Source organism: Schistocerca gregaria, chromosome 5 (assembly GCF_023897955.1).
Source record: "Schistocerca gregaria isolate iqSchGreg1 chromosome 5, iqSchGreg1.2, whole genome shotgun sequence".
Taxonomy (NCBI): domain Eukaryota; kingdom Metazoa; phylum Arthropoda; class Insecta; order Orthoptera; family Acrididae; genus Schistocerca; species Schistocerca gregaria.
Window position 1 is genome coordinate 568821179 of NC_064924.1, and position 27566 is coordinate 568848744.

Genomic DNA, 27566 nt, shown 5'->3' on the forward strand with positions numbered 1-27566 from the left:
GCGTTCATGTTAGTGTTGTAGCAGTAGTGTCCTGGCAGTTTCATATTTGTGAGAAGCCAGAATGACTAAAAGCACATCACTACTAAGGTCCACACAGTCTCTGAAGTGGTTAAGAAGTGTGTCCATCTTCTCTTCACCTCCAGTGATGCCACTGGCTGATGTCAAACACTTGCTGAGGTCAAACTACATTGTGGGAGAATCCGTGTGGAATGACTGTAGTTATGGACAGTATGATGGCTATCAGTGGTCTGAGTATAGGGCACCATCACAGGGTTGTTATTTTTCATGATGATACTACTGCCATAATTGTACAAAGCACAAATGTAGATTACAACTGACGCTGTAGTATGAAATAAATTTTTCACATGTGATTTTATTCAAGCACAAAGGCAGTACAAGAACTCTGCTTATGTACTTAATTGTGTGTAAATATGTGTGCAAAATGCACAGATTTTGCCCTTAGCTAGGTGTGTGACCCATTCTACACAAGTGTACCAAAGGTGAACACTGTAGGATCAGTATATCCCACTAAAAACAACAAAAGTTTTGGTGCATAACAAAACATGTCTTCAGGATAAGGTGGCTTATGATGTGTCATGGAGTAGATTGTGTCTGTTTCCAAGAGTCTGCATGTTCAGGTTTTCCAGCATTTACGTGTCACTCTCCTGTGTGTCAGACAAACCTGTGACCTTCCATGATGCCATTATGTGTGTACCTTCTGAGCAATATTCTAAGAGAATTGTTTTGTAAACAATCTTCTTTGTGGGTTGAATGTTTCCATAGTATCCTATCAATAAACCAAAGTCTGCCAGCTGTTTTACTGTGTACTGAGCATTCTTGGTCATTTCACACTGCACACCCAGATATTTATATGAGGTGGCTGAGCCAATTTTGAGAGATTTATAATGTAATCATTGATACTAACACGTAGGAAAAGAGATTACTATTACTGTAAAGAAGACACGTCAAGTTCCAGACAGGCACAATTAAAAGACACTCACATAAAGTTTTCGGCCACAGCCTTTGTCAGTCAAAGAGAGACACATACACTGTTCACACACACACACACACACTAGCAAGCACACGTCTCACACACACGACTGCCAACTCCAGCATCTTGGGCCAGAATGCAACATCACATGGGAAGCAAATGGCAATCTGGAGGGGGCAGAAGGGGAAGGGATAGTAGCATACAGAAGGGGAGACAGGAGAACGCGGTCTGGTGGAGTGTTCACGGACTATACTACCAACAGGCACAGCTTCAGGAGGTTGTGAGGCAGGAAGGTGGGAAGGAAAAAGAAGAAGAAGAAGAAGAAGAAGAAGAAGAAGGAGCAAAAAGTCCCTTCCATATAGCCTGGTCCTCCAGAGACAGCATCTCTGCTGTGACAAAAACTCCCTTGCTCAGTATGCTGAGGGTCTCACCAAGGCCTTCACATACAGGCACTACCCTTAGACCTAGTCCACAATCAGATCTCCTGTGCCATTTTGCCTCACACTCCTAATCCTCCCACCACCCCCAAGAAACAGCCACAAAGGAGTGTCCCCTTCATCATCCAGTACTATCCCGGACTGAAACAACTGAACCACATTCTTCGCCAGGGCTTTGATTACCTATCATCTTGCCCTGAAATGAGGGACATCCTACCCAAGAACTTCCCACCACTCCTCAAGTGGCGTTCCATTGCCCACCCAACCTCCACAACATCCTGGTCCATCCCTTTGCCACTCCCTTTCCCAGCCCCTTGCCACAAGTACCGTATCCCTGTGGAAGACCCAGGTGCAAAACCTGCCCAATCCACCCACCCAGCGCATCCTGTTCCAGTTCTGTCACAGGTTTACCCTACTCCATCAGGGGCCGGGCCACCTGTGAAAGCAGCCATGCCATTTAGCAGCTCTGTTGCAGTCATTGCACAGCTTTCTATATTGGTAACTAATACTAACCAGCTGTCCACCTGGATGAACTGCCACCGTCAAACTGTGGCCAAGAGTAAGGTAGACCACTCAATGGTACAAAATGCAGCTGAACATAGCACACTAGATTTCAATGGCTGCTGCACTACCTGAGCCACCTGAATCCTTCCCTCCACATACCTTTCCTGAACTACATAGATGGGCATTATCCTTACAACACATTCTCTGCTCCCATAACTATCCCAGCCTCAGCCCACAGTAAGTTACTGTCTCCACACCCTCCACCCAATAGTTTTCACTCCCTCTGTCCTGCCATCTCCTCCCCATTCTCATCTCCCACCCTCTTTATTTGCAGCAGTCTGCCAACGCATCTGTCCATCTTTCCCCACTCCTCTCCTTTTTTCCCCACCAAAGCTGAATGTGTAATAGTCTTCTTGTTGTGTCTGTCTGAAACTCATAACTGCATCATCTGGCGTAAGTCTGAGGTTGCTATTAATATTGTGTGGCAGGTCATTAACATATAAAATGAATAATGAGTTCTAACACCCTTCCTTCAGGCACACTGTAATGTAGCAAGTTATTATGAAATAACATTCTGTGTAGTAAGGCATGCAACTGTGTAGCACAGTGGCTTCAGGATGGCTACCTTTTTTCTTCGTTTTGACTCACAGAGCAGCTGACATTACCAGCCGTGAGAACAGTCTCAAGTAACATTCAGTCGGTACACAAATTCATACCCCCTACAAATCTAAATAAACCATAGTAATTATCATCTGATTTTGTTCAAACTTGGTACACAATCTTTTATTATTAAGGAAAGGCTCCTGACAAAATTTCAGATTTGTATCTATTATAGTTACAAAGACTGAGAAAATTACCTAAATATCCTAAAACCAACACTTATGTTTCAAAACTACATTGAGCAGATCATTCAGTTTGAGATAGCTCATGATATTTAAGCTCAGAATATTTTATAAGATTCTACTACACGTGGATGACAGTGGTATTGGACTTAGTTTTATGTAAACAGATGTGATCCATACTTTCTTCCAAGCATTGGGCACAGTTTCTTGTTCAGCTGATTTTCTGTCTGTGTAGTACCTCAGCTGGGAAATCAGTACAGAATCTGACAATGATTCCAGTATCTCTGAAGTGGTGTAAAAATTAAACAGGGGCACAGCTTTTTCTGACTGGGAAAACAAGATAACACAGAGCAGTAAAAGAGATACAATTTACTGGGTCACAAAGGACATCAACAAGAATACAAAGACAGTAGTTTACACATCTTGAGCACGTTTGACAACTGAGGGCCCAGAGTCCTGTGCATGCCCTTGTAATGATGCTGTCCACAAGAGGTGTTGCTGGTGTAGGACTGCATGTGTGTGGCAGATGTGGTGACAGCAGTCAGTGACTGAGCTGAGATTGGCAGCTACCTCAGGTAGTTATGGATGTGCCGATTGGGTGTCAGTACATACTACACTTGCCGTAGTGGCACGACTTACGCCCGCTGTGGGTGGCAGGTGTAGTAACTTATGGTTTACAGCAGCACTCTTGTATCTTATTTTGTAAAGGAATATTTGAAGACAAAGTACAGCATTTCAGCTTTTGCTTTGCATTCTTGAATGTAAGTTCCAGAGCCATCCATGAGTGTCTGAATAATGGCTTTGGTGCCACTGACAGTCTTATATACGAGCAGAATTTCTTGGCACTTTGTGAGAGGTCTTTCGATAAGATTCTGCTACAGGAGTCGTTGAAAGATTCATGCATTGCCCTTATGACATCCAAATGAGCTTCCTGTAGCATCTTTAGCAGCTTTGATTTACACCTACTGTGGAGCAGTCAATGTTAATTTAGAAGTTTCTTCACAGAAGATGTACACTGAAGGGTCCCTCCTATCATGAACATCCATTCATTCAATCATTCACACAATTTCTTCTGAAAATTCGAAAGTTCCATTGTGAATTTGTGCCTTCATGGGAGTGGAATGGGTCAGATTATACAGTTTAGGTGGGCTTCAGACATGAATACTTTGTTGTGAATAGTTTGTCAGTTGATCAGAAGTATTTCAATAGCCTTATTTTTTGGGGGGCATTTCTTCAGGTATTACATTGATATTTTGGGATCTTGCACAGCTGTCATTACGTAGATTAATGGAGAATTGCTTAATCTAAGAAAAATCTTTGAACACCTCACACACAGTCAGCTACTTGGGTAGCAATTTCTGACACATAATGCACCCCTAAACCATTTAGGGAGAGTTTTTTTTTTCAGTCTTATGTGGCAAATTTAGGAAGGTACAAGATAGCTTTTCACAGAATCTTCAGAGACTCTACTTCAAGCCTTCCTCTCAACTCAGAACCATGTGGCCACAATCAGTTCTGGGTGCTACATACATGTTATGTAAACAAAGTAGTGACTCCCCCAACTAACAGAATACTATAAAAACTACACACGTATCCTAAGAAGAGTGATAAGACAAGCAAAAAGGATGCAAAATGATGAGTACATTGATAAATCCAGCAATAAAGTAAAAGCAGTGTGGAATATCATAAAAAGGGAAAGAGGGGAAATGAAAGCTACACACACAAACATAGAAATCAAACTCAATAATGAAGCTATATCTAATCCCAAAGTTATGATGAACTCTTTCAACAATTTCTTTACGAGCGTAGCTGAAAAATTGGTCAAAAATAATCCTAACACAAATTACCAACCAGCAAACCAAAAATATCACACATGTGCAGAGTCAATTTTCATTACCAAAGTCATTGAAAATGATGTTGCAAAAGCCGTCAGAGAGTTAAAAAACTCATATCAGCTGGAATTGATGGTATCCCAGCAGCTGTAATCAAAAATTGCGTACACACACAATTGTTGAACCATTAACTCACCTCTGTGACTGTTCTTTCCAGGCAGGTATTTTCCCTGAAGCTCTGAAACTTTTCTAAAGTAATTCCTGTCTTCAAAAAAGGTGATAATAAAGATATGAATAACTACAGGCCTATCTCAATCTCATCCTGCTTTCCTAAAGTTTTTGAAAAAATAATGTACAAGTAAATGAAGGACTTCATTAAAAAAAAAAGATTTACTAAGTTTAGCTCAACATGGGTTCAGAAGCAACAAATCTACTGAAACTGCAGTATATGACTGCATAAATACGCTGTTAGATCTGTTAGCTGGAAAAAAACCCATAACAGGCATATTTATGGATCTGTCAAAGGCTTTTGATTCTATTGACCACAAAATATTGCTGAAAAAAATAGATCACTATGGTATCAGAGGAATTGCAAACAATTGGATTGCTACATTCCTAACCAATCAGATGCAGACAGAGAGTCAGCATGAAATACACTAATAGACAAAGCAACTCAATAACCAAAATCCTATCAAGTAATAAAACTGTAAAGCAAGGTGTTCCACAGGGCTCAGTATTGGGACCCGCTACTTTTCCTACTGTATATTAATGACTTGGGCCTGAATGCAGATCCACACAAAACAATAATATTTGCTGATGACACAACCGTACTCCTCAAAAGGGAGAATACAGAGGCTGCGCAAAAAGCTGTGAACTTGGCCACTGAACAACTCAGCAACTGGGCTAAAAACAGCAGATTAACTATCAACACCAAAAAGACAGCTTCCATGAACTTTCACACAACGCAAAATGCAAATTATTATCAGCCATTTGTCACTGTAAATAACCAGCCAATAGATACTGACACTGTTTTCAAATTCCTGGATCTGTGGGTTCAAGATAACCTGAAATGGAATACACATACAGGAAAGGTAAATGTCAGAATTAGTACTGGCTGTTATGCATTGAGTGTACTGAAATCATGTGCTAGCCTGAAAACATTAACCAGCACGTACTACGCTTACATACAAGCCCACCTAAAATATGGTGTGATATTCTGGGGAAATTCTCCAACTGCTCTGAGCACATTCAAAATCCAGAAGAGAGCAATGAGGATTACTACTGGGAGCAATCCCAGAGACTCCTGCAAACCCATCTTCAGAAAGTTGGAAACCCTTACACTGCCTTGCCTATACATTCTCGAGATTCTAAAATTTTTCCGAAACCACATAGTGCCAGCTGACACCAGAGTCGTAAAAAATAATTAAATACATAAACACAACACCAGGAAAAACTCAAATCTGCATGTTTTACTTACAAATACTCAACTGTGTAAAAAGGAAGCTTTCCACATGGGCATCCAACTGTTCAACAATCTTCCCACTAGTATTAAGTCCGTCAAAGACAACATAAAATTTAGCAAAGCCGTGAAGTCATATTTGTTGTGTCACTGTTTTTACTCTGTAAATGAATTCTTAGAACAGTAATTTTGCTATTTGTGTTGAAAACATTGAGCAATATAATACATTAGGATACTATATGTTAATATATGTTAGCAATGTTAACTGATATTTTCCGACATCTGCAACACACTGTGTACCATCAGATCACATGGAATAAATAAATAAATAAAGTCCTTCATGTCAGTCTACTAGTATCATTGCTGTTTGTTTTCATTGCCACTTGCCATTTCTGAAGTATTTCATAAATTGCAGTATCAGTAAAATCTATATGGGCTTGTATTATTATATCACTAAGTGTACTGAATATGTGTTTCAATGAATATAAAAGTTTATTTTTATTTTTACAGTCTTCTGGCACTGAAGTTGTTGACTATCTCCAAAAGCTTTGCTCTAATGATGTAAATATTCCAGTAGGTGGTATATCTCATACTGGAATGCAGAATGAAAGAGGTGGTTATGAAAATGACTGCATGTTAGTTCGAAAAACTGATAACAGGTAAGGAACTTTTCATGCTGTTTCAGAATCTATAAAATGTTATTGAGAAACTTGGCCATTGCATCAGATGGTGTCATTGAAGCTTTATGGTATTTCAACACAGCATCTGCTCATCATCTTCAGATAATTGACAAATAGGAGCTCCTTACAATATTCACATCCACATCTACATTTACATCTACATCTACATCTACACTCTGCAAACGAGCTTGATGTGCATGGCAGAGGGTACAGACCATTGTACCAGTTATTAGGGTTTCTTCCCATTACATTCGCATATGGAGCATGGCAAGAATAATTGTTTGAATGCCTCGTACGTGCAATAATTATTCTTGCTATCCTCACCATCCCTATGTGAGCGATGCAAAGGGGTTCAGTTCTGGAAACTTTTTTAATAGATGAAATGAAAATGAATGCTCCAAAACTATCTACAATAAAGTAGTATATATATTTTTTAAGATGTTACATGACAGGCCTGTTATGGCTTATTGCAATTATCAAGTGACATCTAATTGGAAGTGACAACCATATACATTGCATCTGTAGTAAATTTTTTCTGTCATGCCTTGGTAAGTATATTATTTTTTGTAGCTATGAAATGTAAAATATGTTTTTGTTAGGTATTTGACAAGAACATATTTTACATTTTGTAACCACAAAAATAAAATACTTACCAAGACATGACAGAAAAAATTTACTACAGATGCAATACACTCGTCACTTCCAGCTAGACATCACTTGATAATGCCAATAAGATGAAACAGGCCTTCCATGTGAAACATTTAAAAATATGTTACCTTATTGCAACTAGTTTTGGAAAATTCATTTTCATTATGTCCTATACTGATGTAAACTATATTGTTGTCCCAATGGAATGGAAAATTGTTAATAGACTTTCTCGGGATAGTTTATGTCTATCTTAAAGTGTATGCCAGTTCAGTTCCTTCAGTATCTCTGTGATACCATAAAGTTACAGCACACCATTTGAGGGACTGCCCTAAAGCATATGCAGCAACATATTTATTACCTCTAGAAACGTAATTAAAAGGAATTAACTTCATAATGCTGTTGGCCGCATCATGCACATTTCCATCAATATACATAAATTGAGAAGAACAATGCTACAACATACTAGGGCCTCATTTTAATTTTTTTAAAGAAACAATTAAAAGACATTTTTTGGTGCAAATCATTATATTATTTTTTATAACACTTCCTTCTAAAATTTATAAAATTTTGTGTGTGTTGTAACCAAGTCCAGTAACATTCCTACGACTCTTATGTTGGTACTTCAGAAACATGTTTGTAGGGGGATATGATGATGTGATTAAAGTATCTGTCCATGCTCTTTTTGCATAATACAAGGAAACAAAAAGAAATCATTGGCCAGTAAATCAGTTGAATATGATCAGTGGCTCATTAAACTGAGATGCGTTCTTTGTCAAAAAACCAACTGTTCATTGAGCTGTGTGACTACTGGCATTGTCATGAAGAAGAATTATTCCACATTTTTAGTTATTTTTCTGATTTCATCAGCAACTTGTGGCACACAAATTATTTTTTGCAAGTTTTTCATAAAGAATTTACTCTTTTGGTTTTAGTTCATCTTGAACAACAAAACAGTTGATTCCTGCTTAGTTTCTAGCTTATATGAATATATCCAAGTTTGACTCTTCAATCTTTCCCGGCAGATTGTTGTAAATAGTCTTCACGGGTTTGTGGCCAGATCATGTTGTGCAAATTCCACAATATTTCCTCAGAACAACAGTCTGACATCTTCAGGTGGTTCAACTTTGCTGGTGGCTAGGTACAACTGGCGGTATCCACATGTCGACACCCCATTTCTAGAACACGCATGCGAAGAATGCGAAGGCATGGAAATTGCATGTGCACAATGATTTGCAGATAGATGGTGTCATATTCAAACTCCCTCTGCCGAAAATCGCAGAGTGGCTGTCGTGCACGTGCAATGTACGCTGCGTTTGCCAACGGTGCGCCCAGATGTTACTCACCAACAGCCATATGTATTCTGAAGGGTGTTAATTATCCTAATGAACAGATCTATCAGATGTTAAAAAAGGAGAACAGAGCAGCAAATATGTGCAGTTTCTCGGCAACATGTGCTGGTGCCTGGAGCAGAAAACAATGTGCACAGCTAAACAAATGAACTCTGATTTCCAAATCTAGCAAGTACAAACAATATCAACATACATAATCTGAAAGAGGAATAAATTATCCCACAGAACTGACATATCAGATGTTGCAAAAGGCAAACAGTGCAACAAAATGTGTGCAGTTTCTCAACAAAACTCGCTGCCCCTCAGACAGTAAATGACAAGCACCGCCAAACAGATGAAATTTGATTTCCTAATCTGCAAGCTACACATGGTACAAGCCTCATATAATCTGAAAGGGCATGAATTATCCTCTAGAAGTGACATATCAAATGTTGCAGAAAGCAAACAGTGCAACAATATGGAACAGAAAACGTTGGATACAGCCAAGTAAATGTAATTTAATTTCCTAATCTACAAAGTACACATGATATAAACATATATAATCTGACAGAGCATGAATTATCATACAGAATTGGCATATCAGCCGTTTCAAAAGGTGAAAACTGCAGCAAAATATGCACAGTTTCTTAGCAAAACTTGCTGCTGCAAGAAGCAGGAGATGATCTGAGTTTTGGGTGTCTTCAGGAACTGCTCATTTTAAAACTATATATCTTGGAATGTATTTGTCTGATGTTAATGAATTTTTAGTAGGTTACATGCATATATTTTGGTAGTGTAAATCTCAAGTTACAGAATTTTCCAATCACAAATAAAAAAGTTGTTATGGTTTTTCTAAAATAAGTTTTTCTCAGCTCAGGATAAACTTTTAACAGGAAGCTTGGATTTTGTTTTGAAGCTCTCTTTCACGGTTATCAGAAACTGTAACTACTATGATAGTGCAGTGTGATACAAATTTTATCAAGAGTATTATTGAAGACTGGTTCTATGCACTCTGGATCGTGTGATTAGTCTATTGTGGCTGTAGCGTACAGCAGTTGTCGGGCTGTGTCAGCTGTCCATTGGTAAGGCCCACAGTACATTTTACCCCATTAGCTAGCTAGGCAGGGCGGGATGTTCACCCGTAGGAGCAGGGAAAGAGTTAATGTCCTGCCAAAATTGAATGTACTGTTGCGCCACTGCCTTTCGAATTGGTATCTGAGACCTATGGCCAGGTGAGCAGAAAGCTGTCACCATGTTTATCGACCAGGAGATGAAAAGGTCAAGCTGACATGATGAAAGTCTCTGCACTCACACTAAAAGAGTCTGGTTGCTGCCTGTTGCTATGGCTGGAACATTGTCCATGGCGCATAGTACGAGGGTCAGACTGTCACAGTGTGTGATGACCTGGATCACATCGTGTCCTAACCACAAATAATGTTCTGTCACAACAGGTTGGATGTTAGACCAGGCAGGGTCTAGGTAAGCGGTATTTGTCCTCATCCACAACCATCTCTGAGGAGTACTCTATGCCAGTTGACCTAATGTGAGATCTTACTGTTTAGCCAGTACCAGATGCTGTTTCCACTAGCTGTGGGGCTATGGCTGCACCTAGTCCTGATGCTGCTAAGAGATGAACTGGTGCCTCCTCATCCACAGCCATCTCTGAGGAGTACTCTATGCCAGTCGACCTGATGTGAGATCTTACTGTTTAGCCAGTACCAGATGCTGTTTCCACTAGCTGTGGGGCTATGGCTGCACCTAGTCCTGATGCTGCTAAGAGATGAACTGGTGCCTTCTAGATGGGGTCCATCTGCTGGTTGACTTCAGCAGTCTCAGTTCGCAACCCCGGCTCTGTCACCGCCTAGCCCATCAGTGGCCATCTTATCCTGGTGGGCACTGATCACAGCTAAGCAGTGAGCTAATCAAGGATTAAAGCAGAAAATGCCTTTGGCTTCTGCAAAAATTCTTATCAGTAAACTTGTTATTACTCACTGTCTCTATGATTCCACAATGATCGCCCACTTGGTTCTGCATACCTGCTGCCCTGGCAGTCATCTTACATTGTCATTGCAACCTGTAGTGGTGTCAATAAATACTCTAGTGGCCCATGATGTACAGCACTATCAGTAGAGTACGGTGCATTATAATTCTTGCAGTGGTGCACCTATACAGCTGCAGGGGGGTGAGCATCTCGGAAAAGTGACCACTGCAGGGTGGAATACTTTTCTCTGGGCAGGAAGACATCATCCTAAACAGTAACCAGTGGAAGTTAAAACTAACTTATGATGCATGGGAAGTGAGAAATGAAGTATGTAGGCTGGAAGAAGCTTTCTCAGAACTGTAACATGAAGCCTGGAAGACAGAGATATTAGAAGAGAAACAGGGAGAATATCAAGTCCTGTGAATTGCCCATGAATATCTCTTAGACCAATTACGGCAAGTTGTGGACTTGGTGTCACACACAGTGAGATGATGGAAATGGGAATGGTTGGATGTGGGAAGACTGCAAATGCTGATGACATAAAGGATTTCATGACACTCTAATGCAACTACAGAAAGAGGTGGAAGGTGCTAAAGCTCTAATGGAATGGCACACAAAACAACTAACAAATCTGGAGCAATGGGTTGTGAAAAATACTATAATGCTACAAGGATTAACAGCAGAACTACAGTGTTACATAAAAATGCCCCCAGTGGGTTGAACTGAGATTTACATACATTACAGACCTAGTTAGAGCTACTGGATACCAGGTTGACTGTAGCAAGACTTCTACAAGCTCTGGCTAGCAGTATAGAAGATGCCCAAGTAGAGGTAGTGGAATTACAGCAAGCCGTATACCACATCGTGCACGAATTATTAACCCCTACCCTTTTGTCGCTGAGACAGTTTCTGAATGGCCTACGTAAGGCACAGGAAGAGCTGCCATCTATGCTAGAGTTTATTCCCTCTTCCCTCCTCTGGTTGGGGATGGAGGGGGGGGGGGGGGGGACCTATCACTATTTAAGCCCAGTACACATGTTATACAATTCACCCATTCCCAGAGAGATGTGAGACTCTGGGAAAGTTCATGCAATCAGGACAAAAGAGGTACTGCTGATTTCACCATGAAGGCAGATGAACTTTGTAACTCCCAGTGAGGTCAATGCACCGTATGCCCATCCCAAATGATTCAGACTACCACATGAGTCTGTGAAGTGCAGTTATTTGTTAGTGGAACAGAAGTGGCAGGATGCCTGGAAGACACGCTGGCACCACAAAAGTGAGTCCACACTGGATATATTCTGTATATGAACCAGTAGTGGTATGTGAATTGTTATGAGCAGGCACAAGCTAAGGGTACAGTTTGGGTGGAGCTGTGAGATAGTGGCTTATTGGTAAATGCTATGACCATGGTATTTCAGAAACAACGTTCCACCTTCCAGCTACCATACCTAGAGATATGATTTTAGACATAACATATTCTCTGTTGTAATGGCCGGATAAACTTTTAGATACACTACTTACCCAAAACTTGACCATCTTAAACAGTACCTTAGAATCCAACCTGCTAAACTTTCCGATGAGCTGATAGTAGTGCAGAAGGGATGTATTAACATGGAGCAAATGCTTCACTACATTCAGCAATATATCACTAATTAGTATCACAAAATTGTGGCAATAAGCCTCAGGTACCTCAGATACCATCTTCATTTTGACACTCATCTATGTAGCCTATCTCTATTACTGATGGGAAACCATCACTCTTTTGTACTCCCTGTGCACCATGTGTCGACCAAGTGAGTCACGCTTAGCACGTAACTTAAGATTAAATATACCAGCCACTGCATGTTATAATTTGGACTGGGGTACTGAAAGAGAAGACTGACTGAAAATGTACATAAATGCAAAAATGCAAACTGTATAATAAATGATTTTCATATATAATGCTAGTCAGTGACCTTGTGGAGCTGGCATGATGAAAACATCTGCCCTGGCACTGAAACAAGTGGGGTTGTCAAGTCCAACTGCTTGCTGCCCTGACTGGAACATTGTTCATGCAGCATAGTATGAGGTCACATTGCCACAGTAGTGACCTGGATTATGTCACATCCGAGCCTGGCACTGCACCGCTTCCATGGTTTAAGCAGACAGAAATGATGTCTCATCAAAATAGGGTGGATTAAACAGTTATGCAGGATCTGTCGCCATCAGCAGCCAGCTCTGAGAAGTCACCCTGATGTGGGTCTCCCTGTCTAACTGCATCTACTACACACTATCTCTGCTAGCTGTGGGTCAGTGGGATGCATCTAGTCCTGATGGGAGCTGGGTGCCTTCCAGCAGAAGGGCCAACTGCTGGCTGACTGAAACCGACTTCATGGTGCGTACCCAGGGGGTCCACAGTTTGCAGCCCGTACTCTGGTGCCTCCCACGGCTGACTTGCTACCGAGCTGCCATGCTGTCTGTATGCTTTGTGCTAATGCAGGCTTATGTCTACTGCCCATCTGCGTCTTACATCAGGTGTCCTCAGTTCACAGCCACGCACAGTTTCCTCCTGCACTAGGCCCTCCACAGACAATATGTCACTTGCCCAGCTTGACATAGTTCTAAGCACCTGCTGAGCAGCTGATCTGGCTTATACAACACAGCATTTCTGTCTGACATAGTGACTCTGTGTCATGGCCGCCTCCTGCTGAACTAAGCAAGCACCACCATCAAAGTGCCAGCCTTCGCTGATGGGCATGGACATAGCAAGCCAGTGCCTTTGACTGATGTATAAATTATGATCAATAAACGTGTTGTTATCTCTCAATGTTTCTATGATCCCATGGCAACTGACCACTTGGTACTATGTACCTGCTGTCCTGGCAACCATTCTGCAGTGTCGTCTTGACCTGTAATGAGGTCAATAAACACTCAAACCACACTGACCTCACTACAGTACTGCAGTGTTTGACATTCCTGAGGATGCCTATGTCTCACAGTAAGTCACTTGCTGATCTTCTTCAATCATATTTAGCACAGCTTCAGTGTTTCTTGGAACAACATTGATTCTGGTTGATCACAATGGAATTCTGCAACCCAGTTATAAATAATCTTTCCTGGGGTGATTGATGAGCAAAAGTTGATCTAAATGCATTGGTGCCACCAGAGGCTTTTTGTGAAAAACATAAGAAATCTTCAACCAAAACCCTCATGTGCAGTTCAGTTTTTTCCTCAACACAGTTTCTTTAAATGCTCAATACAAATGAACTACTTGGTTAATTTCTGACATTAGATTATTTTAACAATGACAAATGACAGATTTTAGAACAATAGTATAGTTACATCTCAATAGTGTCAGAAAATGGCTGATTTTAAAAACATAAAAGGTAACTGTCATGTATAAAAATGTGTAGTGAAAGCTAAGAATATCTGATCTCTAAACAGCATAAAAATAAAGTAGTTTGTTACTCACCGCATTGTGGAAGTGTTGTGTGACAGACAGACAAATTTAAAGGTATACTGTTGAAGAATGTCAGTTTTTAGACGAAGTGTTCATCAGATGAGAGACAAATTCACACCCATTCACACATGCACAATGTACAAAGTTGTATTTGAATGCTGTAGTGCCACTGTGGTGAGTAGTGACCTTGGCTGTGGTAGGTAGTGGATTCCCAATGCCTTTTCTGTACCCAACTACACCATAGCATAGACACCATAGCATAGACTTGCTAGCAGTGTTTGTCATGTTTCACTTAATTAGACAGAAATGTGAAGGATAACTGTTGTAACTACAGAGAATTACTGTGACACATTTACAATATGACTAACATTGTGAAGTTCACCTAATTATGTCAGTCTCTTCAAACCTAATGATGATGTTTTCTGTAACTGAAACTAGTAGTTAATAAAGAGTTTTGTGACATACAGTAGAATGATTGAAATTGTTAAGAGTTGGTTATAGTTTTTGAAATTGTTAACAGCTGGCTATAATTGTGTATCAAAATTATATTTCAATAATGTATACTTTGCAAGCCACTGATATTTGCATAATCATGGAAGCTTTATGGGCAGATTAACCCAAACTGCAACTCTTGTGTATACTAAGATACGTCTTACATTTCATCTGCTTGAAGGAAAAAAATAAAAATAAAAATAAAAATAAAGACAGGTTCCATCATTCTTCAGAAAGCTGACAGCAAGATACAGTGCCTCAGGTATTCTACATAGACCCCACCCCACTTGAGTACAACACACAGAATGTTCATACAAACATCTGGAACTGTCAGAAACATCGTTCTCTGGGACGTTGTTCAACATCTTATGAAAATGGTAGATTGTTTCTCACCATAAAGAAGACAAAAAAGACATGCTGAGTTGCAGACAGACACAACAAGAAGACAGTTACACATGATCATTCAGCCAAAGGCTTCTTCAGAAGGGTCACACATTCACCCCAGCAAGCACACCTCACACACATCACTGCTATCTCTGGCTGCTCTGGCCGGAATGCAATGTGTAATGTTGAACAGCAGCTGCAATCCAGAGTTGGGTGGGGTAGGGGGAGGGATAGCAAGGTATCGTGGGGGGAGGTAAATTAGCATTGCCTGATGGAGTGTGCAGGGACTAGAGTGTGCTAGAACAAGGCTGTGTGGCAGAATGGGGAGAAAGGGGGGGGGGGGGGGGCATTGCAAACAAGGAGTGGAAAAGGAATGGAGTAGAGAAGAGGGAAAGACAGGTGAGTGCAATGGCAGAGAGCGGCACACAATGAGAGCCAGGGGACATTAATCTGGAGGAGGTGACAGGACAGAGGGAGCAGAAATTGTTGAGTGGAGGGTGTGGGGACAGTGGGTTAAGACTAGGAAGATTTTGGGAGTGGAGAATGTGTTGTAAGGATAACTCCCATTTGCGTAGATCAGAAAAGCTGTGGTAAATTGCAGGATCTGGATGGCCCAGGTTATGGAGCAGCAATTGAAATCTAGCAAGTTCTGTTCAAGTGCATTTTGTGCCACAGGGTGCTGCACTTTGCTCTTGGTCACAATTTGGTGCTGGCCATTCATGCTAGTGGACAGCTGGTTGGTAGTAATACCAAAATAAAAAGCTGTGCACTGATTGCAGCAGAGCTGTTACATGACATGGTTGATTTCCTTATGTGGCCCAGCTTCTGATGGAGTAGGATAAACTTGTGATGAAACAGGAGTTGGAAGTGCTGTGTGGGTGGATTGGCCACATGTTGCACTCAGTCTTCCACAGGGATATGATCCGTATGGCAGGGGTTTGGGGTTGGGTGTGGTGTTGGGATAAATGAAGATGTTGTGGAGGTTGGATAGACAATGGAATTAGGAGGGTTGGGAAGGATCTTGAATAGGATGACCCTTATTTCACGGCCTGATGAAAGATAATCAAAGCTCTGACATAGGAAGTGAATCAGTTGTTCCTGTCCAGGATGGTGATGGAGGTGATGAAGGAGTGCTCCTTTGTAGCTTGTTCTTGCTGGTGGTGGGAGTATTAGGGGTGTGTTGGGATATAGCACAGGAAATCTGTTTGCGGAATAGGTCTCGGGGATAGTGCCTGTCTGTGAAGGACTTTGTGAGGCCTACAGCATACTGGGTAAGGGAGTTCTCATCACTGCAGGTACGCTATACCCGTTCAGGCTGGATGAGAGGGCTTTTTGGTGTGGAAGGGATGGCAGCAGCTGAAATGCAGCTACTGTTGGTGGTTGATGGGTTTAATGTGGACATAGGTGTGAATGGAGCCACCAGAGAGGAGGTCTACATCCAGGAAGCTGGCACACAGGGTTGAGGAGGGTCTGGTGAAGCAGATGGGAGAGAAGGTATTGAACTGCTGAAGGTGTGAGGGTAGGGTGTCTTGACCCCGAGTCCATATTATGAAGATATCAATAGACCTGAACCAAACCAGGGGTTTGAGGTTGTGGGAGGCTGGGAAGGTTTTCTGTAGATGGCCTATAAACAGCTTGGCATAGCTGGGCACCATTTGGGTCCCAATGGCTGTAGTGTGGATTTGTTTGTATACCTTTCCTTCCCTCCCCCCATGAACCATGGACCTTGCTGTTGGTGGGGAGGCTTGCGTGCCTCAGCGATACAGATAGCCGTACCGTAGGTGCAACCACAATGGAGGGGTATCTGTTGAGAGGCCAGAAAAACGCGTGGTTCCTGAAGAGGGGCAGCAGGCTTTTCAGTAGTAGCAGGGGCAATAGTCTGGATGATTGACTGATCTGGCCTTGTAACGATAACCAAAACGGCCTTGCTGTGCTGGTACTGCGAACGGCTAAAAGCAAGGGGAAACTACGGCCATAATGTTTCCCGAGGGCATGCAGCTTTACTGTATGATTAAATGATGATGGCGTCCACTTGGGTAAAATATTCCGGAGGTAAAATAGTCCCCCATTCGGATCTCCGGGCGGGGACTACTCAAGAGGATGTCATTATCAGGAGAAAGAAAACTGGCATTCTACGGATCGGAGCGTGGAATGTCAGATCCCTTAATCGGGCAGGTAGGTTAGAAAATTTAAAAAGGGAAATGGATAGGTTAAAGTTATATTAAAAACAAAGATTCCAAGACTTACCAAGCGGGAAAGCGCCGGCAGACAGGCACATGAACAAAACACACAAACACACACACAGAATTACGAGCTTTCGCAACTGGCAGTTGCTTCGTCAGGAAAGAGGGAAGGAGAGGGAAAAATGAAAGGATGTGGGTTTTTAAAACTCACATCCTTTCATTTTTCCCTCTCCTTCCCTCTTTCCTGACGAAGCAACTGCCAGTTGCGAAAGCTCGTAATTCTGTGTGTGTGTTTGTGTGTTTTGTTCATGTGCCTGTCTGCCGGCGCTTTCCCGCTTGGTAAGTCTTGGAATCTTTGTTTTTAATATATTTTTCCCATGTGGAAGTTTCTTTCTGTTTTATTTACATAGGTTAAAATTAGATATAGTGGGAATTAGTGAAGTTCGGTGGCAGGAGGAACAAGACTTCAGGTCAGGTGACTACAGGGTTATAAACACAAAATCAAATAGGGGTAATGCAGGAGTAGGTTTAATAATGAATAGGAAAATAGGAATGTGGGTAAGCTACTACAAACAGCATAGTGAACGCATTATTGTGGCCAAGATAGATACGAAGCCCACACCTACTACAGTAGTACAAGTTTATATGCCAACTAGCTCTGCAGTTGATGAAGAAATTGAAGAAATGTATGATGAAATAAAAGAAATTATTCAGATAGTGAAGGGTGATGAAAATTTAATAGTCATGGGTGACTGGAATTCGGTAGTAGGAAAAGGGAGAGAAGGAAACGTAGTAGGTGAATATGGACTGGGGCAAAGAAATGAAAGAGGAAGCTGCGTGGTAGAATTTTGCACAGAGCACAACTTAATCATAGATAACACTTGGTTCAAGAATCATAAAAGAAGGCTGTATACATGGAAGAAGCCTGGAGATACTGACAGGTTTCAGATAGATTATATAATGGTAAGACAGAGATTTAGGAACCAGGTTTTAAATTATAAGACATTTCCAGGGGCAGATGTGGACTCTGACCACAATCTATTGGTTATAAACTGTAGATTAAAACTGAAGAAAGTACAAAAACGTGGTAATTTAAGGAAATGGGACCTGGATAAACTGAAAGAACCAGAGGTTGTACAGAGTTTCAGGGAGAGCATAAGGGAGCAATTGACAGGAATGGGGGAAATAAATACAGTAGAAGAAGAATGGGTAGCTTTGAGGGATGAAGTAGTGAAGGCAGCAGAGGATAAAGTAGGTAAAAAGACGAGGGCTAGTAGAAATCCTTGGGTTACAGAAGAAATATTGAATTTAATTGATGAAAGGAGAAAATATAAAAATGCAGTAAATGAAGCAGTCAAAAAAGGAATACAGATGGCTAAAAAATGAGATCGACAGGAAGTGCAAAATGGCTAAACAGGGAAGGCTAGAGGACAAATGTAAGGATGTAGAGGCTTGTCTCACTAGGGGTAAGATAGATACTGCCTACAGGAAAATTAAAGAGAGCCACTTGTATGAATATTAAGAGCTCAGATTGAAACCCAGTTTTAAGCAAAGAAGGGAAAGCAGAAATGTGAAAGAAGTATATAGAGGGTCTATACAAGGACGATGTATTTGCGGACAATATTATAGAAATGGAAGAGGATGTAGAGGAAGATGAAATGGGAGATGCGATACTGCGTGAAGAGTTTGACAGAGCACTGAAAGACCTGAGTCAAAACAAGGCCCCCAGAGTAGACAACATTCCATTGGAACTACTGACGGCCTTGGGAGAGCCAGCCCTAACAAAACTCTACCATCTGGTGAACAAGATGTATGAGACAGGCGAAATACCCTCAAGAAGAATATAATAATTCCAATCCTAAAGAAATCAGATGTTGACAGCTGTGAAAATTACCGAACTATCAGTTTAATAAGTCACAGCTGCAAAATAATAATGCAAATTCTTTACAGACGAATGGAAAAACTAGTAGAAGCCGACCTCGGGGAAGATCAGTTTGGATTCCGTAGAAATGTTGGAACACGTGAGGCAATACTGTCCCCATGACTTATCTTAGAAGCTAGATTAAGGAAGGGAAAACCTATGTTTCTAGCATTTGTAGACTTAGAGAAAGCTTTTGACAATGTTGATTGGAATACTCTCTTTCAAATTCTGAAGGTAGCAGGGGTAAAATACAGGGATCAAAAGGCTATTTACAATTTGTACAGAAACCAGATGGCAGTTATAAGAGTCGAAGGACATGAAAGGGAAGCAGCGGTTGGGCAGGGAGTGAGACAGGGTTGTAGTCTCTCACCGATGTTATTCAATCTGTATATTGAGCAAGCAGTGGAGGAAACAAAAGCAAAATTTGGAGTAGGTATTAAAATCCATGGAGAAGAAATAAAAATACTGAGGTTTGCCGATGATATCGTAATTCTGTCAGAGACAGCAAAGGACTTGGAAGAGCAGTTGAACGGAATGGATAGTGTCTTGAAAGGAGGATATAAGATGAACATCAACAAAAGCAAAACAAGGATAATGGAATGTAGTCAAATTAAGTCGGGAGATGCTGAGGGTATTAGATTAGGAAATGAGACACTTAAAGTAGTAAAGGAGTTTTGCTATTTGGGGAGCAAAATAACTGATGATGGTCGAAGTAGAGAGGATATAAAATGCAGACTGGCAATGGCAAGGAAGGCGTTTCTGAAGAAGAGAAATTTGTTAACATCGAGTATAGATTTAAGTTTCAGGAAGTCATTTCTGAAAGTATTTGTATGGATTGTAGCCATGTATGGAAGTGAAACATGGACAATAAATAGTTCGGACAAGAAGAGAATGGAAGCTTTCGATGTGTGGTGCTACAGAAGAATGCTGAAGATTAGATGGGTAGATCACATAACTAATGAGGAAGTATTGAATAGGATTGGGGAGAAGAGAAGTTTTTGGCACAACTTGACCAGAAGAAGGGACTGGTTGGTAGGACATGTTCTGAGGCATCACCGATTTAGTATTGGAGGGCAGCATGGAAGGTAAAAATCGTAGAGGAAGACCAAGAGATGACTACACTAAGCAGATTCAGAAGGATGTAGGTTGCTGTAGGTACTGGGAGATGAAGAAGCTTGCACAAGATAGAGTAGCATGGAGAGCTGCATCAAACCAGTCTCAGGACTGAAGACCACAACAACCTTTCCTTCAAAGGAGAAGTCATTTATGTTTTAGGAGAAAGTTAGTAAGGTTTATGAGGAATGAGATTCTGGGTTTGGGGTCTGAAGGACATTGGGAGACGTAATGTTCAGTAGTGGCAAGACCATGGACATGAGTGATATTAGTGTATAGGTAAGTGGCTGCAACAGTGATGAGTAGGGATCCAGGAGGTAAAGGAGGGTGGATTGTGGAGAGTCTATGAAGGTGGATCTTTGACATGTGAGGCTAGATTTCGGTAAGTTGGTTGGAGGTATTGGTCAATGAGGATGAACATTCATTCAGTGGGAACACAATAACTAGCTACAATGGGGCATTCAGGATAGTTTGGTTTGTAAATTTTGGGAAGAATGTAGAAGGTGGATGGGTGAGGTGTCATAAGGATGAGGAAATGGATTCAAAGGAGAGGTTCTGGAAGGACCTAAGGCTTTAAGCTGGGATTGGAGGTTATGTTGCACTTCTGGGATGGGATCACTCTTGCAGAGTTTATGCTGCTAAGAGATGAACTGGTGCCTTCTAGATGGGGTCCATCAGCTGGCTGACTTCAACCGACTTCGAGTTGTGTATCCAGGAGTCCCAGTTTGCAACCCCGACTCTGTCTCCACCTAGCCCATCAGTGGCCATCTCATCCTGCTGGGCACTGATCACAGCTAAGCAGTGAACTAGTCAAGGATTAAAGCATAAAATGCCTTTGGCTTCTGCAAAAATTCTTATCAGTAAACTTGTTATTACTCACTGTCTCTATGATTCCACAATGATCGCCCACTTGGTTCTGCATACCTGCTGCCCTGGCAGTCATCTTACATTGTCATTGCAACCTGTAGTGGTGTCAATAAATACTCTAGTGGCCCATGATGTACAGCACTATCAGTAGAGTATGGTGCATTAAAATTCTTGCAGTGGTGCACCTATACAGCTGCAAGGGGGTGAGCATCTCGGAAAAGTGACCACTGCAGGGTGGAATACTTTTCTCTGGGCAGGAAGACATCATCCTAAACAGTAACCAGGATCTGTTTTGAGGCTGTGTATGGCTTTTTTTCCTTCTGCTGAAAGGTTGGTGTTCTTAAGAGGAAATGTGGGGAAGAATGATAAGGCCATGTTGGAGTTAAGGAATCCGTGGAAAATGACCAGTGGGAAGGGGGTATGTGGGAAGGGGGAGGATCGTTGTTAGATGTTGGTATGAATTGGGAGAGGCAGTGTTCAGTGTTGGGATTTGGATGGCTTTGGTTGGTGGGATTGGTGACAAAGAAGTGTTTATATTGCCTGTATCGGGACAAGGAGAATAGGTATCAGATTTGTAAGGGACAGGGACTGACAGAATCTGAAAAGATGAAGGCCATCATTAGAGGACGGATGGGAGCCAGAGAAACGAATTTTTATGGTTAGGCCATTTGGGGGGGGGGGGGGGCGGATTCCATGGTTTAGGCAACATTTAAGGAACACGGTTTGGGACTGGTTTTAGCCAAGAAAAGAGATACTTTTCTGAATTGCTGCAGAAAGATGGAACAGAGGTCCATCATGGAAGGGATGGTGTTGGGAAAATAGGAAATGAGGTAGAAATAAAGGCCTTAGTTGGTTGTGAGGGAAGCTGGCTAACAGAAAAATAAGTGTAAAAATACTCACAAATATGTGAAAATATGCACAAATATGTACAAATACATTAAAAAACTCAAGAAATATGTGCAAATATATAAAAAACATGAACAAACACATGCAGATATTGAGAAAAGTTCAAAAATGTGAAAAAAGGCTGAAATGGATGAGGTATGGAAGTATGCCCTTTTTGGGTTAAGAGAAAAAGGGGGAAAGGAGGGGGGGCAGTTCTGCCAAGATTCACAAGGTCATGTGGCATGCCACATGCGGGTGTGGAAAATAACATGTGAAAATAGTGCCTTATGGTGTGTGCCATGATCAGTGACCACTGGTCCAGCTGTCTCGTGGACACAGTGTGACTGTAGCCATTAATGTGGGCAGATGGCTTGATAGCTTTCATGCTCACATAAAATGTGGTACGTGGGACAGGACAAACAACAAGTTCTCTGTTCACATGAATGATTATAGTCAAACCTCTTCCCGCAGCCCAGTATCTGCTCTCTGCAGGACCCATAGAATTAATGTAATTTACACTAATGCTTCGAAGGAGGAGTAGGGAGTAAGTACTACCAAATCCTTCATTGTGTTCAGTAGCAGAGTTACTGCATTACATGGCCTTCCTGCAATATGCAGGATGCAGATTTTGGTGTCTTTACTATTTCTGCAGTACATGTAAAGTCTTTTAGCAGAAAACAGTTATATAATGAATTATTGGAAGTTAGCACATAACAACCAACACTTTGGTTACAATCAGTTCTTTTTTCTTCAGCTACTTCATGGTGTCACCAACTAGTCAACAGACAAGGATATTTGAATGGATGCGGCGACATCTTCCTGCCAATCGAAGTGTAGGAATTTCTGATCTCACATCAATGTACACAGTCATAAATGTGGTTGGGCCTAAGGCACCTGACCTGATGGCAGAACTGTCAAACTCTGATGTTAATCTTCATCCTTTTACATACAAACAAATTAATGTTGGGTATGCATCAGATGTTATGGTAATGGCATTCACACACACAGGGGAGCCAGGATATTGTCTCTATGTTCCATCAGAATATGCTTTGCATGTATATGAGCAACTGATGATGGTAAGTGAAAGCACTGTCACTAAATTTGTCATAATATTGTTTCTAATTGAAAATATATAGTGATGGCATTAGTATAAATATTTTTCATGTAGATCGGACATGACTATGGTGCAAGAGATGTCGGCTGCTTGACACAACGTTTCATGAGAATTGAGAGGTTTATTCCATTTTGGGGAGAAGAGCTCACAAGTCTGGTGACTCCATTTGAAGCAGGAAGTGGTTTCCGAGTAAAGCTCGATAAAGAGTACTTCATTGGAAAATTTGCTCTCCAGCGTCAGAAGGAGCAGGGTGTGACAAAAAGGCTTGTTTTGTTTGTACTGGAGGATATCGATCCCGATAAACATGTATGGCCGTGGGGCGGTGAACCACTGTACAGAAATAATGAATTTGTTGGGACTGTCACATCAGCAGGGTAAGTACCATATGGTAATTGCTGCAAAACATTTATTGATGAGAATCAAAACTGCAATCCTGTTTTTTGCTGTAAATGTTCTTACTGACTAAGTTATACAGGTACTATTTGCAACCCACCTTTACAACTGGAATTCTGCCAGCTCATCTCTCAAAGTTTCCACACTCCATAGAAACAGCCCTACGAGTTTAGGACTATCCCTCATAAAATATAGGATGTTGCAAAAAAATGTCTTAGCTTTGCAGCAGAGTGTGCATTGGTTTTAGAAAGTAGGAGAGAGATACTGACAGAAATGAGACTGTCAAGATGGGTCATGTTTGTGCCAATAGCTAATAGCATTTCCCACCAAAGTCAAGTGTCTTAGTTCAGGTCCTAGTTTGGCAAACAGTTTTAGTCTGCCACAAAGTTGTAAAACAGCTGAGGTTCCACTACAAAGTAAAAGAATCATTCTGGAAACGGCACCTATACTGTGGATGTCATTTCTCCATGACAGCCCTCCTTCCAGGAGTTCAAGTCTAGCAGTGTATGCTGGAGAGCTGCCTTGAAGTTCAGAAAGTAATAGAGAGATACTGGTAAAAGTGAAGCTGTGAGGGTGGGGCAGATTGAGTCTTGAGTCATACCTTTCAATTATCTGTGGGGATCGAGATGTTACGTACGGTAATATTGAACCCAACCTTAAGTATTTGCTAGTTTACAATGAATTAACTTAATTTTGATCATGTCGGTACAAACAGAGCTGCTCGAATACAGAGTTCGGAACACATTGAGATCAACAGTTTTCAAAGAAGTTTGTTCTCAAAGATGAAGTGGTCGACTCTTGCAGTCGATAACTGCCACAGAGCCCCTGCCGGTAGTGCGCAGCACAGTAAGGATGATGAGAGGCGTGTGTGCACTCGGCCGGCTGATGACGCAGGTGCGCATGGCCGATAGTGCCGTGGCAGGTGCTAGTGCGAGGCGCGATCGGACCGTTCCTCGATGTCTTGGTAGGCACAACCAGCGGAGGGAAGGAGGCACGGAAGGTTTCCACAGGTTGACAGTGCCATGCTGCTGATGGCACGGTGGAAGCAGAAGGCAGCGGCATGTCGGTGGGGAGAACATTGTCGTGCCAAGGCCGTGCGGCGCAGCGGGGTTTTGATCCGATCGAAGGCACAGAGTGCGTCAAAGATGCGATGTGATGTATTGCCAAAGTATTTTCCGGCAAGTGCCGCGGTAAGTGCATCGTGTCCAGTAACAGTTTGTTATTGGCTGTATGACATAAAGGAGCAAGCATGCTGTGGCTTAACAGGCTGCGTAAGAGACGCCGGATGAGCAACACTTGCGGTAATGACGGAGTTGTAGAGGCGCTTGATGTCGCAGTAGGGGAGAAAACAGCAAGTTGCACATGACTGACCTTGGTGGCGGATGACTTCGGTGTAGACGGAAGTTTCACCTCAGAGTCCGTGGACGGTTAGCGTGTTACAGTGGTAGATGGCAGGATGTTCCAAGTGTGGTTGACAGTGTCAGTGTTTTGATGTGCGAAACAACCATGATCGAAGGGTGGGGGCGTGGCAGAGAGACCTGTGCACGAGGCATGGCGACGGCGAGAGGTGGTGGAAGGTGGACGTGGTTGGTGAAACCTTGGTTGGAGCAGGAAGGCGATGAGATGTAATGTGAACATGAAGAAGGGGAATTGGCAGATGAACTACTGGTCCGTGGTGGAGAGGTGACACAGTTTGATGGAACTGGAGGTGCGTGTGTGCTGTCGCTGTTGGCACTGTGGTCGAGTCGTAAGGCTGCAAGCTGCTCACACAAAAATGCTGCACGGTCGTGTGTTGGAGCGGAAAGATGCTTACTTGTCGAAGCAAAAATGGCAGATGTGTTGGTCGTACATTGCAGAGGTAGTGAAGAGGGTGGCAAAGCAAGCGGCACTGGAATGCGGCTGGTTATGCCATGGTACAGAAACTAAGTGTCTGGAACTACCAAGGAAAGGTGGCAGCAGTGTAAATAAGTTGCTTGTATCACATCAGTAACGTAGAATTTCCACTTCAGTCAGCATGACGATGACAGTTGTGACATCTGGGACATAGATCCATGTAGCGTGATCGTCAGGGTATTAGTTGTAGCTGGTAGTAACGGCGAAGGATCGGAAGCAGTCGGAGGCAAAACAATGAGAGGAGCATCTTGTTGCATGTTGTGCTCGGTTGGTGTCGGCTGCAGCATGTGTAACTGATCTTGTACTAACAAGTTGTATGTCGCAATATGCTCACGTAGCTGTTGCAGTTGTTCAGGCAAAAATGTATGTTGTGAAGCAGTTGAAGGTGGAACAATGACAGGAGCATCTTGTTTCATGTCGTGTTCGGTCGGTGTTGGCTGCAGCATGTGTAACTGATCTTGTAACAACAAGTTGTATGTCGCAATTTTCTCACATAGCTGTTGCAGTTGTTCTGGCAAAAATGTATGTCGTGAAGCAGTCTGATATGTATCACTGAGTAAGATGGGGTCAAAATCAGAATCTGTCTCTATCAATGTGTAACCTGGTGTACAAGACAAGGTCGGCGGCACAGTGTTGACGTAATAGTTTGAGTAGAAGAGATCTTGGGTGCGATCGCGAATGTGAAACTCAGTACTCGGCGGGGCGGAGTGAGAACACGTTCACTGCTGTATGAAGCATTCATACAATGAAATCGTCTTCTGGGGTGGGTGAATAAGTTGCGGGCGCGATCGAGTATGACCGACCGAACAGTGAGTGTGCGTAGTGTCGGCGAGTTGTTGACAAGATGCGGGTGCGGTAGCCGTGGAGGGATCATATGTTGCCCAGCTGTTTGTTTTGACTGGGTCGAGATCAGTGAGCCAGCAGGCAGCAGCCGTGACGTCGCTGTCGGTAGCGGTCGAGCAGAGTCGGTGCTGTGTAGAGGGAGGCGTGGCATGTCGAGTGTTGCACTGAGAAACAGCCGGCATTGTCGTTGGTGTAATTGGTGCATTGTCGTTGATCGGCAGGACGTCCTTGATGAAATTGTTCCTGTGAATTGAACAAGGCATGCAATTTAGCCGTAATTCGGAGTTCATGCAAACTGGGATTTGCTACATAGTCCCCGTTTGTTGCAGTCCATTGTTTGGCATGATGGTCCAATGTCTAAGCACTGCACAAAGTTAATTCATTACACAAAAGCAAGTCAAAATTGTCCAAATTAATCGGCGAAGGAGCACTGCACTGTTCGTAAGTAAAATTAATGGCGCGTTGAGCGGGTTTCAGCGGACGACGTGTGCGCCTCGGTCGCATTGTCGATGTGTGAGAAGGTGACTAAAGTTACCAAAAAGCATGATTCACACAAGGGTCAGGAATTTACACAGTAATTACACTTCCTGTACTGCTACCAGATGTGGCACAATGCAAAGTTGATGGACGTAGAAATCGGACAAAGGGTTGCTGCATTGTTTGTCCATGGCGATGTTCGAGTACACATTTCTGGCATTGTATGCGGCGTTCATGAGCATCGGGGTCACCAGTGTGGGGATCGAGGTGTTTCATATGGTAATATTGAACTCAACATTAAGTATTTGCTCGTTTACAATGAATTAACTTTATTTTGATCATGTCGGTACAAACACATCCACTCGAGTACAGAGTTTGGAACACATTCTGATCAACAGCTTTCGAAGAAGTTCGTTCTCAAAGATGAGGCAGTTGAGTCTTGCAGTCGATAACCGCCACATATCATTTGGTTCATCTTTCTCTGGATGCCTGAGAGTTGAAGTGAAAGGCAGTGGGATTTAACCCCTGGTCAATTATACGATTCATTATCTGATATTTTTTGTGAGTTTACTTGCTGTATGTATCTAAAGTGACAAGGTCCACCAGGGTTCAGAGTCCACTCAGCCCTAAAGAGAGGACAGCAGAGTCATTCCACAATTTGCCAGAAGACAAATGCATACCTCTTCCAATAGCAGAATGGTTACTAAAATGTTTGGTTACAAGCAACTTCCAGGTTGAAGACCTCTTTACTGATTACAGCTTCCCCTCTAAATATACTGAAGTTTCATTTTGGTATTGAACTTTATAGTTTTTTGTACTTATTGTGATCATGAAGCTCAGTTAATGATTCTACTTAA

The 27566-nt window shown here is 42.1% G+C and overlaps 1 protein-coding gene across 5 annotated transcripts in view; it reads left to right on the top strand.

Moving 5' to 3' along the window:
- The window catches only part of LOC126272648 (pyruvate dehydrogenase phosphatase regulatory subunit, mitochondrial-like), a 181014-nt gene that overhangs the window by 106078 nt on the left and 47370 nt on the right, over positions 1–27566 (top strand). For all 5 annotated transcript variants that reach the window (XR_007549249.1, XM_049975641.1, XM_049975644.1 and 2 more), the window contains exons 12-14: positions 6576–6724; positions 22744–23065; positions 23158–23477. Coding sequence is in view for 4 of the 5 variants with exons in the window: in XM_049975641.1 (XP_049831598.1) it covers positions 6576–6724; positions 22744–23065; positions 23158–23477 (791 nt within the window). In the remaining variant the exon portion in view is untranslated. The remainder of the gene's footprint in view (positions 1–6575; positions 6725–22743; positions 23066–23157; positions 23478–27566) is intronic.